Here is a 14435-nt window from a genome sequence, read left to right on the forward strand (position 1 = left end):
CAGGAGTTGGTAATCCGCCGGTTTGGACGGATCAACAACAGGAGGAGCGGCCTGACTGGCTGGGTGAGAGGCTTCAGGAGCGGTTGGCGCAGGTACATTCGGGTTGGACCACATGGGCAGGTAAGAGAAGCCTGGTGGCATAGTCTGAGCAGCATTGAGAGGTTGAAAGTACTGCATCCCAGGCTGAGCGTTAGGAGCCTGAGGTGCCCCTGCCTGCATATACTGGGATGCAGGGTTCATCATCATGGGCATAGATCCTGCCCCTGGGTAGCCAAAAGGGACGGGGATCTGGCCGGTGCTCGCAGCTTGAGCAGTCTGGCTAGGCAGTAGGAAATGGAGGCGCGAGCCTCGGTAGTCTTCTTCGTCATTGGGGAGGTCGTCAGGGACCTGACCCTGGTTGTCCTCCGAGTCAGCAGTAAGGACCGGGGTAGTGTGGGGAGCAGGGAGAACCCAAGGGAAAACCAGAGTTTCCAGCAGCAGTGGCAAGAGCTGAGTGAGGGAAGAAAGCTCCCCCACTGGTGAGGCAAGCAGCAAGGTGAGGAGGCATTTCCCATGGGTAGGCAGCAACAAGCCTAGCAGAATCCGTGGGGACCACCTGGCGGTTCCCAGCGTTAGGCACCACAGTTTCCGCCGGAGGATCGACGGTAGTGCCAGCAGCAGTATCAGCAACGGTCACCCCAGCAGCACGGGTGATGTTGGTAGTAGCAGAGGCAGGGTTCCTCTGGGATTGGAGGAGCTCAAGAATGGTCTCCATATTTCCCCTAAACAAATTCATCTCTCCTTGCACCTGGGTAAGGGATTCACGGACAACAACATTGTCGGCTTCGTATTCGGCCATGATCTTAGTTTTGCTGGAGCGGGTGTAGTACGGATGACGACTCGTCGTTGTTGCTACAGCAAAACGGCGAGTCTAAGCATTTTGCTTTCTGACAACTTTTGGCAAGTATATGCAGTGATGCATGTATGCATGCAAAAAGATTTGATGTGTGCATTTAACATTACTATTATTTTTTTAAAGACAAAAAATTCCAAGGAATCCGCGAGTCTATTTAACACAAGCAATTATGAAGTGAATAAAGAGAGACAGTTTATGAAGCCAATAATCGAGAAACTCTTTTTATTCCCTATTAGTAAAATAGAATACAATTACATCAAGAAAATGCCCATCAGCTACAAGGAGATCACATCAGTCCAATCAGACCTCAATCTACTGAAATACAGGCGGCTAGAAACAATTAGATAACAACTCCTCATAATAAGCTTGTGATTTGGGAGACAGGAAGGCGCTCCATTTTCCTAACATCGCACCTTCTTCAAATGGGGGGTTGTTCACAACTGTCTTCCCTCGGTCGGGGGGGTCTTCAGGAGGCTCATTCAACCGTATGTTGATATCGTTCGGGTTCCGATGTGATTGCTCCTTCAGCTTTTGGATCTCTTCCACCTTCTGATTCAGCTCGTACTGGTTCTGGCGAAGGGTGACTTCTAGCTAGTTGTTGCGGTTTCTTTCATCCTTCAACTCCTTCTTACAAGCTTCTAGCAGGCTTTGAAGTTTCTTCATTTGCTCCATGTGTTCTAGTTCTGCTTTACCAGCTCGGTATTAGGCTTCGGCCAACTGCTTCTTTTTGGTCGTCAGACTGGCATAAGTCCCTTTGAGGGTGTCACCCACTTTGAGTCTTTTGAAAACCTCGGTCTGTACCTCTTCATCAGCTTGGCGAACTCGGTCCCTCTTCTGAATCAGATTGAATTTCAAGGTCTCTTTCTCTAATGAGATCTTAGCAAGCTTAGATTTGAGATCGACATTCTCTTTCTCTAAAGTCTTGATAACCTTCTTCAGTTCATCCATCTCAGAATTTGGCTGGTTCTCTAGCTCAAAAGATCGGAGGTTCATGGATGGTTCAGGCGGGAACGGAAATAAGACCTCACTGACTCTGCTTTTGACCCAACTGGTGTAGGCTTCCTTGGCGATACAATTCGTCTTACCCATCTTTGCTCTTCCTTGAGGACAAATCGACCCCCAAGCTTTGACAATCTTCTTGATCAACTTTGGCTCTTCGACTCCTTCGTACAAAACAAAACCTTCTACACTTTCGAGATCGGGTTTGTCTACCATAGGATATCCAAGTTGTCGCAATGCTAACCTCGGGTTGTAGTTGATTCCTCCTTTTGTACCAAGAAGAGGCACACTAGGAAAATCCCCACAATTGAGGATGAGCTTGCACCATCATACACTCGAGAATACCAAGGAATGTCTTCGGCTTTTAAGGACATGATCCTCTTGGACCACTTCAGATTATCTTTGTTCTCAACGAAGGGACCTTCACTGGGTAGTGTAGCGGGGTATTCGTTACCATTAGAGATATTGACTAAATCCAAGGTAAATCATACAAGTCGAGTTGCCACCGCACTTCTATTTATCCAAAGGAATGGTTAGAAAGCGAACAAAAACCTAATAGTTTTAACAAAAACTAGTAAAAGAAATAGAGATCTGGGTAAGGGGGTTGGTTATGCAATGGGAAGGTGTTAGGCACCCAAAACATCCTAGGTACTCCTAGGGAGCCCTTTTCACACTTGTTGTAAGGTTGTTGTCTTTTGCGAAAATGGGTTTGTGCAAACATGAGTGAAGAGATGAGAAGAGAATGTACAAGTTATTTATATTTTTGTGTTTGGATGGATAAACCCATTGCCTACGTACCATCTTATAAAAAGATTAGGTTCAAAACCTCGTAGTTCGGGGTAGAAATCTCAAAACAAGTTGATGAATTGATTGGTCCAAAAGCCTTAAGGTCTTTTGTTATCAAAGGGAGAAAACTCAACCAAACCACAAATCCACCATGTGAGGATAACTTCAACATGCTAGTGAGGGGTTAACCCTATAATAAGCATGGAAGACTCATTGTCCATCACTAAGGACAAATGTGAGTATTATATCTACCACAAGGATAACTCAAACCTAATGACTAAAGGTTATAAAAAATTTGATTAAGAAAGTGGCCATTGGAACCACAAAAGGAAATTTGAATGGGTTATATTTACCAATTAGAAGTATATACAAAAATTGTCAAAGTTGATTTAAAGATTCAATTCAAAATAAGTATTGAAAGGAAAGTTTGAAAATCAAAAGCATAAGGCTTAGGTTTCTAATGTTTGAAAACAAAGGTTAAATATTTGCACAAAGAGTTTTGGCTTGGGTTAGAGTGTAGAGATGAAGAAGAAGGGCTAAGTCCTAAGTAAAACAAAAAGAGAAGGAATGGAGAATCAAAACCACAATGGAGTCCCTCTCTTGAAATCATATTGATGATCCAAGTAGCTCCCATCCTTTGGAATAAGCAACCACAAAGCATAAGCAATCAAACAAGTCTCTTAAAAGATCCTCAATGTGTCTTGTATCTTTCACTTTGGATGAACATGGTAATGGTCCTTCAATTGAGCTCATAGCATCCCTAGCACAAAAGCACACACATCAAAAGTTCCATGAAGTAAAACAAGAATGGACAAGAGTGAGTTTAGAGATTTGGTCCTTCTAATCCATCTTCATCATTAAGATCCTTTTATTCCAATTTTGCATAAAGAAAGTCCTAGAATCTAAGTCCAATTCTCCATTTCTTTGCATAGGGAAAGTCCTAGAAACTAAGTCCATTTCTTTGCATTTTGGTCCACAACAATCAAAACAAAACACAAGCACAATAATATATACCCAATTATGTGCTCAAGTGAGCAAAAGGCAAATGACATTAACATAAACATGTGCTCAAGTGAGCAAAGAGAAAAGCAAATGGATAATATGTGCAAGAATAGTAAATTGCATAAAAGTAAATTGCATAAAGTAAATGTTAATTGTCAATAGTTAGTGTGCCATAAGGCAAATTTAGCGCTATGTTAAGCAATCGTAATTGGACTTATGTAGAAGTCACAACTATCTGAGGCCGGTCAATAATAATGTAGGCAACAACACAAGTTAGGAGTCTTGATTAGTGAACCAAGTCCCAACAACTTGCCATGCCAAAAAGAAAATGAGAATTGATCTTGTATTGGTTTAAGCCTTTTGCATGATTTAGAAAACAACCTATCCTTAATGCAAAGCCATTCACTTGATCAATTGATCAAGATGAATTAGATTTGAATCAAAGAAGATTAAATCTTCCTAATCAATGCTAACTTATCAACCTTCAACTCATTGATCAAAAGGAAAATGAAGAAGAAGAAGAAGAGAAATGGAAAAGGCAAAATTAAAGTGCATTAAATGAAATACAATGTACCAATCCTCATATGTTGCCCAATAACATTGAAAGTCAAGGTCAAACAATCAAAAACAGAAGTGAGTTGAAGATTGGAAGTCAAGAAATGAATAAAATATTTTTGGCATTTTTTAATATTTGAAATAAACTTGAATTAAAAATAAATGGAAAGGTCAAACTTCAAAATTACTTCAAATCAACCTTGGAAGGTCCAAGTAATTTATCCCAAGTTCAACAAGGTCAAACAAAGTTTGACAAAAAAATTCAGCATTTTTAAAGGTCAGAAACTATTTTTAATCAATTAAAAATGAATAAAAATAACCTAATTGAACTAAAATCTCAAATAAATCTCAAATCAATTCAAAAATTGATGAGAATATTTTTCATAGATCTATCATCATTCAAATAGGTTAGGAAAATATTTTTTGCATTTTTTGAATATCAAAAACTATTTAAAATGAATTAAAAATAACCAGAAAAGAGAAAATTTACAAAAAATATCAAATGACAAAATAAAAAATATTAAAAATAAAAAATAGAAACTAGAAATTATTTGGGAAATAATGCAATTGGTCCCATAATTTTTGGATAAAAAATGAAAGAGATATTGATTTTTGAAAAAAATTGGAATTAAAGAAATTAAAACCAGAAAATAGAAAATGCAAAAAACGAAAGCCCTTGGATCTGAGCTCATTAACTGAGCTGGCAGATCCAAGGATCCAGAGGCGCGCGCCTATTGTGATCCACGGTCAATGCACTCACATGGAAAACAAATAAAAGTCATAACAAGCAAGGATCCTGATTGAATATGGGAAATAGATCACACGGCCAGGAATGGATCTGGAGACGATGAAGCCACCGGAGCCACCGTCTTCTCCGGTGAGCTTGGATTTTCCGGCCAAATTGCAAAAATTCAAAAGGCAACCAAAGTACACGATCCTTATACCAAAATGAAGCTGGGGTGATGTACATCACCCCTGTAACCTTGAATCACACTCAAGATTCCTATAACTCAAGAAATCTGAGGTGGAAGATTCAGGTATGGAAAATGCAGATCAAGGAAAAACGAATATGTAGCTACCACTAGCTTGCCTCTCAAGTGAGGACTTCAGAAAACATTAGATCCAAGCAAATAGATCCATGGATGATGAGATTCGAAGAAAATACCAGTTGGAGTGTAAGCTTGAGTTCTGGTAATTTGAGCACGATGCCTTGCTTGCTTTGCTAAAACAGAAGACCAGTGAGATGAATGATGAAGGTTTAGAAGCTTAAGATCCAAGAATTCAACCAGATGAAGTTGAATTTTGGATTTGAATTTTTTTGAAGAAAATGCAATTGCTTCTTTAGTGATGGCTATGGAGAGAATTCTGCAGCATTTCAGGTTGAATCAGGTGTGTGAAATGAATGGAATGAGGTCTCTTTTTATAGAGGAAGTGTCAAGAAGCTTGTGATCAATCCGTGTGCATGGCATGTGGAGCTTCATTGCATGGGCTTGCATGATCATGCACAAGGCCCAAAAACAATGCCAAATGAATTCTGAGCATCAGCCAAATGAAATTGGACGTGTGACTTGCAAGGCAATTGCTCATGTAACAAGATTTCAAGTGAATTCCTCATTTGTACCTAAACATTCATATCTTCGAAAATACCATTTAGAAAATCCAAACATAGGCATGTGGGTAATGGTTGGAAAGGTCTTTGTATAAGGAACAAATGTTATGTTGGACAAAAACTCATTTGAAGTGTGGAAATTTATGAAATTTGAGTTTAAAGTGCAAGGTGCAAGATATGTCAAGGCAAGGTTTCTAAAATTGGCTAACTTTCAAGCCCTTTTGTTTTGATGATGCAAGCTTCAAATGGAAAAACCTCCAACATCAAAGTTGTATATCTTTTCAGGACAATCAAAATGGACTTACATTTTGCATCATTTGGATTTTTGATGAAAGAGTTATGGGCACTTGAAGTTAGACTTTTTTGGCTTTCAATGCATTTGGTCAAAAAGGACCTATAATGTCTTGCATTATCACATGTATTTCCTTTGAGATTTTGAAATTTTGTTCAACATAACATTTGAATTAGACATCTTAAGATTTCCAATTCATTTGATCCCACCTCCAAATCATAAAAAATGAATGAGTTATGTCCTTGGGAAGTTGACCCAGAATTAGGGTTTCAGTCAAAATGACCTATAATGTATTGGAATGGAAGATGGCCTTCCAAGCTTCAAATCAATTTTTGATGAACATGAAAGTTGTTCATAGAGTCCTTAAGAGCATTTGTGATTTTGGAAACATCTCCATTTGACCAACACATAAAACGTTAGGTCTCAGTGCATTTCAAAATAGTCAAATGAATTAACTGATCAACTTCTCAAGTCCATGCCTCATATCTTGATGAATTGATGATTGAGGACACTAAAATAAGTTCAAATATGCATGAAATGATGAATTAAAGAACTTCCCTTGATTGTATTTGACCATGGGCTGTGGTTGCTTCATGAGCAAGGTATTGTGGTGCACAAATGAATTAGGGTTTCCTTGAAGAACAAGACCTCAAACCCTTTGACTTGCTTTGATCAAAATGATGAATTGAGATACCAGGGAGGCATATTTGATGGATGAGATCTTTGGGAACCATTACCATGCTTGCTATCTTCTCTCCTTGACCATGTCTTTGTACCAATGATCTTCTTGAAGCTTTTGACCTTGTGATTGCTCAAGCTACAAACAAAAGATGTTAGTGACATATTTTTATGCTTTTGGTTAGTAAACAAAAATGAGAAAAGCAATGATATACAATTCAAGCATTCTTGGTGATCTCAAACCACTCACAAGGAGGTCCCACCCAAAGGCAAAGGGAACCAAGATGCTAATGATCCTTGAGGCAATGCAAATGCAATGTTATGATGCCATGAGGGATCTTAGGGACAAAATTGGGGTCTTACAGGTAGATGCAAAATAAACCATCTATACAGTAAAGGGGTGTAACAGACGATAGTCCCTTTCTTCTTCTGGGTCCTTACGTCAATGGAATAGTAAGTATCAGCAAGGAGAGTGGGAATCGGGTTTTGAGTCAAGAAGATGTGAATATCAGCCAAGTCTACGAACTCCTCCATATTCTGAAACAGCATAATCCCATAGATGGGTAAAGCTAGATGGGCGTTGAAGGTCGTCCAGCTTCCAGCTTCAGCAAAAGTGATAGCCTTGTCTACGAGAAACTTAGAGGTGAAGCCATGGATTCCACCTTTTGGTTTCAGGTTCAGTTCTATCTCCTTCTTTCCCATATGCAGAGCTTCAGCAAGTTCTCGATATTCAGGAAGTTCCTTAGTGCGGATGTAAGGCACCTGGTTCTTTATCCTGATACCCAAAATATGAGAATACTCTTCCAGTGTCGGTGCTAGCTGATAGTCTTGGAAAGTGAAGCACCTTAGTGGTGGATCGTAGAACTGTACCAAGGTATGCACAACGGTGATATTGACCTCGGTGTTCAAAATACCCAGCAGGTTACCATATGTTTCCTTGAAGGCGTCTTTGTGAGTTAGGTCTAATCGTGCCCCAAGTCCTCTCAACACAGCCAATGGAAGCTCCACAAACTTGTAATTATGGATGCTCTTTCTCTCGGGATTCATGCTTCACTTCAATTGCTTGGTGAATAGACTGGACTCTTGGATTCCTGGAAAAAATGCATATGCAAAAATTTGGTCATGATGAATGATAATGCAATGATGATATGATAATAAGTCACATGGGTCAGAACCCAGGAAAGTTCTGGATAATCTGTAAGTGCCACATGTTGCAAGTTCAAAAGTTCGACGTACATGAGTATCAGAGTAGGTAGAGTCTATGGTTTCCTGCAATGAAAACCCATATCCCCCTCATAGGTGTGGACTATGCTCCAAGGTGGTCCCTAGAAGGTCTCCCAGATTCATTGGCTCGAAATGAAAACACCCTGCCGTAGTGAATACTCACAAGACAAAAGTACTTCCAAGTGAATCTAGTCTGGGTGTGGTTCTCGTGACACCCAACGTGCGAAACGCAGGAGTACACGACTATCCATGAGTCTAACCTATGTGTATACTAAGCTCGGGTATAGAGCTTTCCTATCATGTAATCTAACTCATCCCAACAACAGTGTACCAGATAAATCCATAATATAAAGCGAATAAGAAACACGATAAATAAAAACGAGTAAAGCTACAAGGTAAACACCTAAACTAGCGAGGGAACAACCTAAACTAGGCTGGACTCCTTTTAGCGACTAGGAAATATTCCCAGTAACGAAGTGTCCCCAGCAGAGTCGCCAGCTGGAGCTAGCGGAAATATACCCGAACGTATCGCACGCTCGAACATACAACAGAGTCTCCATCGAACTTTATTTATCCCCAGAGGGAAGGGAAAACATTGATAAAACCCGGGGGAAAGAGATATATTGGGTAAGGAAGTTGGTTATGCAAGGGGAAGGTATTAGCACCCCAAACATCCATGGTACTCCATGGGAACCGTTTTGATTGTTCTCGCTCGAATAGGTGTTAACTAGAGATTACTCGCAAAGAATGGGGAAAGGAAAAGAAATAGATATTATGCTCTGTGAGGATTAGGGCCCTCATGCCTACGTATCCTCATAGTGCAATGAGGAATTCAGAGCTTCGTAATTCAAGGAACTAGAGGCAGGAGGTGGAAAAGAGTGTGATAAAAGGTATGGTCTGAACCAAAGGATTGTATGATTTTAACTCCAACAAGGGGTGAAAATGTGAACCCAAGAGTAAAACTGGTGTGAACCAACCAGTGAGGGCGTATAGCACTTGTATCATTGTATTGGAATAGCCGAAAAGAAAGGAATTAGGTGTTTGGGATAAGCGCCAAACAACTCTTGGTTCACAAAGAGGTACAAGATGGAGCACAAAAGTATAGTTTATTTGGCTCAAAGAATAGGTATATCACATGGAGTGAAAGAAGGTAGTATACGAATGTATCGTGAAATGAACGGAGTGAAGTGACCGAAGTCATAGAATACAGTATCGGGTGATGAGTGACTGAAGAAGTATTGTTTGAAATCGAAAGGTGAAAGTGTATTGGGATCCATAAGATAAATGGGATTTCTACCGTGGAGGGAAACAATGTTAACCAATACGTGGACTAGCGGACCGCCACTGTAAAGTTTTAGCTAAAAAGAAGGAATAAAATGTTTAGGATGAGAGCCAAACAACTCTAGGTACGAAATGCAGACTATATCAGGTGTCCTAAAAGGGTGTATATGGAATACCAAAGAAGGTGTATTTCGATGTCAAAGAGATAGATATGTCACTGGGTGAACGATTTATGATCGAAGGTAGATAGTGAATTATGAAAGATATGAATGATGCCCTAAGGCGAAGGATGAATAATTAGGAGTATGCTCGCCAAGGATTCGCATCCTCGTGCCTACGTATTCTCATTGTGAAGTGAGAAAGTCAAAGCATTCATAGTTCAGAACTACAAGAATGGAAAGAGAGAGACTGGTAGTACGAAGTGCAAGGAATAGTGTATCACTTGCTAGGGAATCGACAATTCGAGATCAAATCAGGATAGTACTTCAGATCCAAGAGAAGGATAGACTTTCAATCGAAGAGGTATGTAGTGAATTAAGTGTTTGGGATGAGAGCCAAACAAAGATGAAGTTAGTGTTTGGGATGAGAGCCAAACAAAGATGAAGTTAGTGTTTGGGATAAGCGCCAAACAAAAATGAAGTTAGTGTTTGGGATAAGCTCCAAACAAAGATGAAGTTAGTGTTTGGGATAAGCGCCAAACAAAGGTGAAGTTAGTGTTTGGGATAAGCGCCAAACAAACCTTGATTGAAGAGACGGACCGTCCTCAGGACGTCCTAAAAGGATGGACGAGAAGTCCAAGGAGAAGTAAGATTGATCTCGAAAAGATGGTATAGATTGCATGAATGGAGAGTAATCCATGGGATAGAGAAGATAAGTTGATAAATAAGATAGAGCTCACGAAGAAACCAGGTTCTCCTGCCTACGTACCCTCATTGTGCAATGAGGAAGTCAGAGCTTTCGTAGTTCAACCCACTAGGGCTGAAAAGAAATTGATTGGAGGCAAGAGGGAATGATTTGAATGGAATGATTGAGATTGAAATGATTTGAATGGAATGATTGAGAATTGAGTAGAATGAAGAATGGATAGACTTGATAGTTACTGGATGATAGGAATCACACTAACTTTCAAGTGGAGAGAGAAGAGTCTTTGTAGTTGTTTCTTGCATGGAAGATGAAGACTTTATTGATGGTTCGATTCAAATCGTACTAAAGTCTATGAATGGAGGCGAATACGATGAGCGCTGGGTCATACGTCTCATACCTAAAGATACTCAGAATGGGGGTAGGAATACTCCAGTCTCACTCCTTCTCCATTACTTAAGGCTCGTATCGTACAACTTGATTCATGATTGATAAGTTGTTGACGTTGTCCTTGCTTTTGTTGTTTTTGCTTTTGTAGATAGACTTGTCAATCGTATGATTAGAATTGTGCTAAAGACTATGAATAGAGGTGAATACGATGAGCGCTGGGTCATACGTCCCATACCCAAAGATACTCAGAATGGGGGTAGGAATACTCCAGTCCCACTCCTTCTCCATTACTTAAGGCTCGTGTCACACTCTTCTAACTTTGATTTAACAAGTGTTGAAGACGCCACATTTGAAGTGCTTGAAAGTTGAAGACGCCACCTTTGATGTGCTTGAATAATCCGCTGCTTGGTATGACTGAGGATGCCTTGATTGAAGATCTTGTCTTAAGGCCTTGAACTCCACAGTGTGAAAGAAAAGTCCTACTAAGCGACCAAGGGTCTTTTGGTCACTCAATTAGACTGGGGGATTATACAAGTTCAAAGGATTTAATTAATCAAAATTGCTTTTGATCAATTTAATCGGGGGTTTGATTTTAGTTTTGCGGGGAACTAAGTTTGGATCTAATTGAAGTTAGTAATTGTTAGAACTAACCTAAGGCATCATGCATTAGAAATTGATTGAATATTCTAAGTTAGATTAGAAATCCTAAGGGAGCATGTCAAAGTATTGACCAAAATCATGAATAAAATTCTATGTTAAGTCCTAAAATTGATTGAATTCTAATCCTAAGGGGAGCATGCAAATTTCAACACAAGATACCAAAATTAGGCCCATAAGGGCAAAATGGTCAATAGTAAAATATGTCAAAATTTATGGTCTAAGGTTGATTAAATTCTAATGTTAATCTTAACCTAATGTCAAAAGAGTCTAATTAGAACTTAGTTCAATTCCTAATTAAAATCCTAATTGAAGTCCTAAAGTGTGAATTAAGCCTAACTAATCCTTATTATATTCTAAAAATGGGAATTAATCCTAATTATTCTAAAAGGCATTAATCCTAATTATTCTAAAAGGAATTAATTTTCTAATTATTCTAAAAGCAATTAATTCTAATTATTCTAAAATGCATTAATACTAATTATTCTAAAATGTATTAATTTTCTAATTATTCTAAAATTATCCTAATTAATCAAAACAAGAAGAAAATCAGCGGGGTGCAAACAACAATTGATCAGTGGGCTGCAGGATGAGCCCAGAACAGTTTTTGGTGCAGGAAGGAAGGTTCAAAAAATGGTATGTGGAACAAAAACAGGCTTGGGCCACGTCTGGGCCCAATGCTAACTCAATTGTCTCCAAGGGGGTGTATGTGAAAACGCGTGGTGAACAAAGCAAACATGTTAATGAGCCTAATGAAGCCCAAATTAATTTCCTTTACTAAATACCTGGGGGGTGTATCAGTAATGACTAGAGTGTGAATAGTAAATTGCCATTGGCCTTTCTAACTAAGCCCAAGCACTCATCTCTATTGACTTGTCCAAGTCAACAGAGTCAAATTCAATTAAAACGCACGCAACCTCATCAAACCATCTCACCGTTGTTTCACTTTGGGCCACCGCACCGGTGGCCGTCGCCGGCGCCGGTGTTAGTTCTTACCTAACCAGCACCACCAATCTAATCCTAATAATGCACTAGATACGCTCATGGTACTGAAATCGGGCAACAGTTAAAGGATTCATGGAATCAATCCTAACACAAGAAGAACCCTAACCTACTCAAAGTGTAATTAAACAACACTCACTGAAGATTAATGCCTAATACCATGGGGCTTTCACTCCTCCACCTAAAGGCTACGTGCCAGAACACTCAGAGCAAGAAAGCAATAATGAAACGTAACTGACATACCGGAGAAGATGATCGGAGAATTCGCCGGTAAGCTTCCTGACCTTAATTCTTCCTTCTTCTTCTTCTTTTCATCTCCTTCTTCTTCTGAAACTTGATAATAGAGTGTGAAGTGGCTTAGCTCAAGCTGAAATGAAGATTCAATGTGAAGCTTCAATGGCTTTTCTTGTGAGAGAGAGTAAGAGCTTTGGTGAGGGTGAGAGAGGTTGCAGTGAAATTGCTCAGAATTCGCAGGGTTCCAAAAGTGATGAAAAATGATGTGATGAAATGTTTATATAGAGTCTAGGTTTGGTGTTGTTTTTATGGATTGGATTTAGGATTGGAAACAATTATTTAGGCTAGGAGTTAGTTGTATTCCACTCACTGAATTCATGGTGAAACTCAGTTAGTTAGAATCAACTCAGTTGGTTGAAATTGATTAATGAGTGAATGAATTAGACTGGCTATTGTAGGTTTGTTTAAGTGGAATTGAACATACTCATGAATGATGACATATTGAGCAGGTTTTGCCTTTGGTGATTAATGAGTTGAAGTCATGTTGGGTTAGTTTCAGTGGAGTTTAAGTGACTTCACTTGGCTTGAAATGATGAAGCAAAAAGGTTAATGGTTTTTTAGATGTGTACGGGCTGTAGTAGGTAGCTTTAGGCTTAGGATTACCTATGCGTAGGCCAGGCTACGACTTAAAACTTCTGGGGGACTAGAGGGATTCCACAAAATGGAAAGACTCAGCCGGGGAAATAACAACAAAATCTGCAGGGGATACGGGTAAGTCAGGATAAAACTGAGGTACTCGACTCGTGCAGGGGAAAGAGATTTCACCAAGGAAATGCGCACTCAACTCAACTGGGGAAGAAATAAACTTCAACACTCAGAAATCTACTATCTACTACCTGTTACTAGGTAAGGAGATAATAAAGATCTGACAGAGAGAACATCTGTCATCGGTCAAGATGAACATATCAAGGATGACTCGCTGAGGAACGCCATGAGGGAGTATTCATTACAGGTTACTGGGTAAGAATAGCCTTGCTGGGAAAACTGCAGAAAATAGGATTTACAACTACCAGTTACTGGGCAGAAGATCAAGGGTGAGAGTATCCGTCATCGGTTAGGATGAACATATCAAGGATAAACTCGACAAGGAAGAAAATCTGTCACCGATTAAAGTGAACATATCAAGGATAGACTTGCCTGGTAAATGTCAAGGAGGATACCCGTCATCGATTAGGATGAACATATCAAGGATATACCAATTGAACAAAAAAGGTTATTACATCTATCGAAAACTGGATAGAAAACCGTCGAAGAGAGAATCCGCCACCGGTTAAGATGAACATATCAAGGATAAACTCTGCGAGGGGACAAAGTAGGATTTACAACTATCGGTTACTGGGTAGAAGACCAAATCAAAGAGAAAATCCATCATCGGTTAAGACGAACATATCAAGGATAGACTCTAAAAAGGGGAGCAAAAATAGGAATTACATCTATCAGTTACTGGATAGAATACCAAAGAAGAGAAAATCCGTCACCGGTTAAGATAAACATATCAAGGGTAGACTCCGCTCAGGGGAAAAAGTAGGATTTACAACTACCGGTTACTGGGTAGAAGACCAAATCAAAGAGAAAATCCGTCATCGGTTAAGATGAACATATCAAGGATAGACTCTCTGAGGAAAAAAAATAGGGATTACAACTACCTTTTTACTGGGTACAATACCAAAGAAGAGAAAATATTAGTCACCGGTTAAAGTGAACATATCAAGGATAGACTCCTGCGGGGGAAGAGAAAGATATTCGTCACCTGTTAAGATGAACATATCAAGGATATACTTCCAGGGGACTCTTCTGAGGAGAAAAAGGGGTACTTTTGCCGGGTATTGGGCAAGAAGTAACAGACTGCAAACTAAGAAGAATATTTCCAGTTACTGGGTAATAGACTCTTAGGGGACCAAAACATCTAT

At 39.5% G+C, this 14435-nt stretch overlaps 1 protein-coding gene across 1 annotated transcript; it reads right to left on the reverse strand.

Moving 5' to 3' along the window:
• Window positions 1-1597: 1597 nt before the first annotated feature.
• On the reverse strand, window positions 1598-7863 carry LOC127131910 (uncharacterized). Its single transcript, XM_051060794.1, has 2 exons — window positions 7180-7863; window positions 1598-2212 (listed from the first exon to the last, which is right to left on the reverse strand). The coding sequence occupies exons 1-2, from the start codon at window positions 7861-7863 to the stop codon at window positions 1598-1600; spliced, it is 1299 nt and encodes a 432-aa protein (XP_050916751.1).
• Between the last annotated feature and the right edge of the window lie 6572 nt (window positions 7864-14435).

Source organism: Lathyrus oleraceus, chromosome 3, assembly GCF_024323335.1.
Source record: "Lathyrus oleraceus cultivar Zhongwan6 chromosome 3, CAAS_Psat_ZW6_1.0, whole genome shotgun sequence".
NCBI lineage: Eukaryota > Viridiplantae > Streptophyta > Magnoliopsida > Fabales > Fabaceae > Lathyrus > Lathyrus oleraceus.

What these genes read in the sequence shown, in the direction of transcription:
- LOC127131910 (XM_051060794.1), bottom strand. Translation starts at nt 7,863, where the DNA reads ATGAATCCCGAGAGAAAGAGCATCCATAATTACAAGTTTGTGGAGCTT. An exon ending in GGTTTATTTTGCATCTACCT is followed by an intron (nt 2,213 to 7,179) that starts GTAAGACCCCAA and finishes TGATGGTGCAAG; the next exon opens with CTCATCCTCAATTGTGGGGA.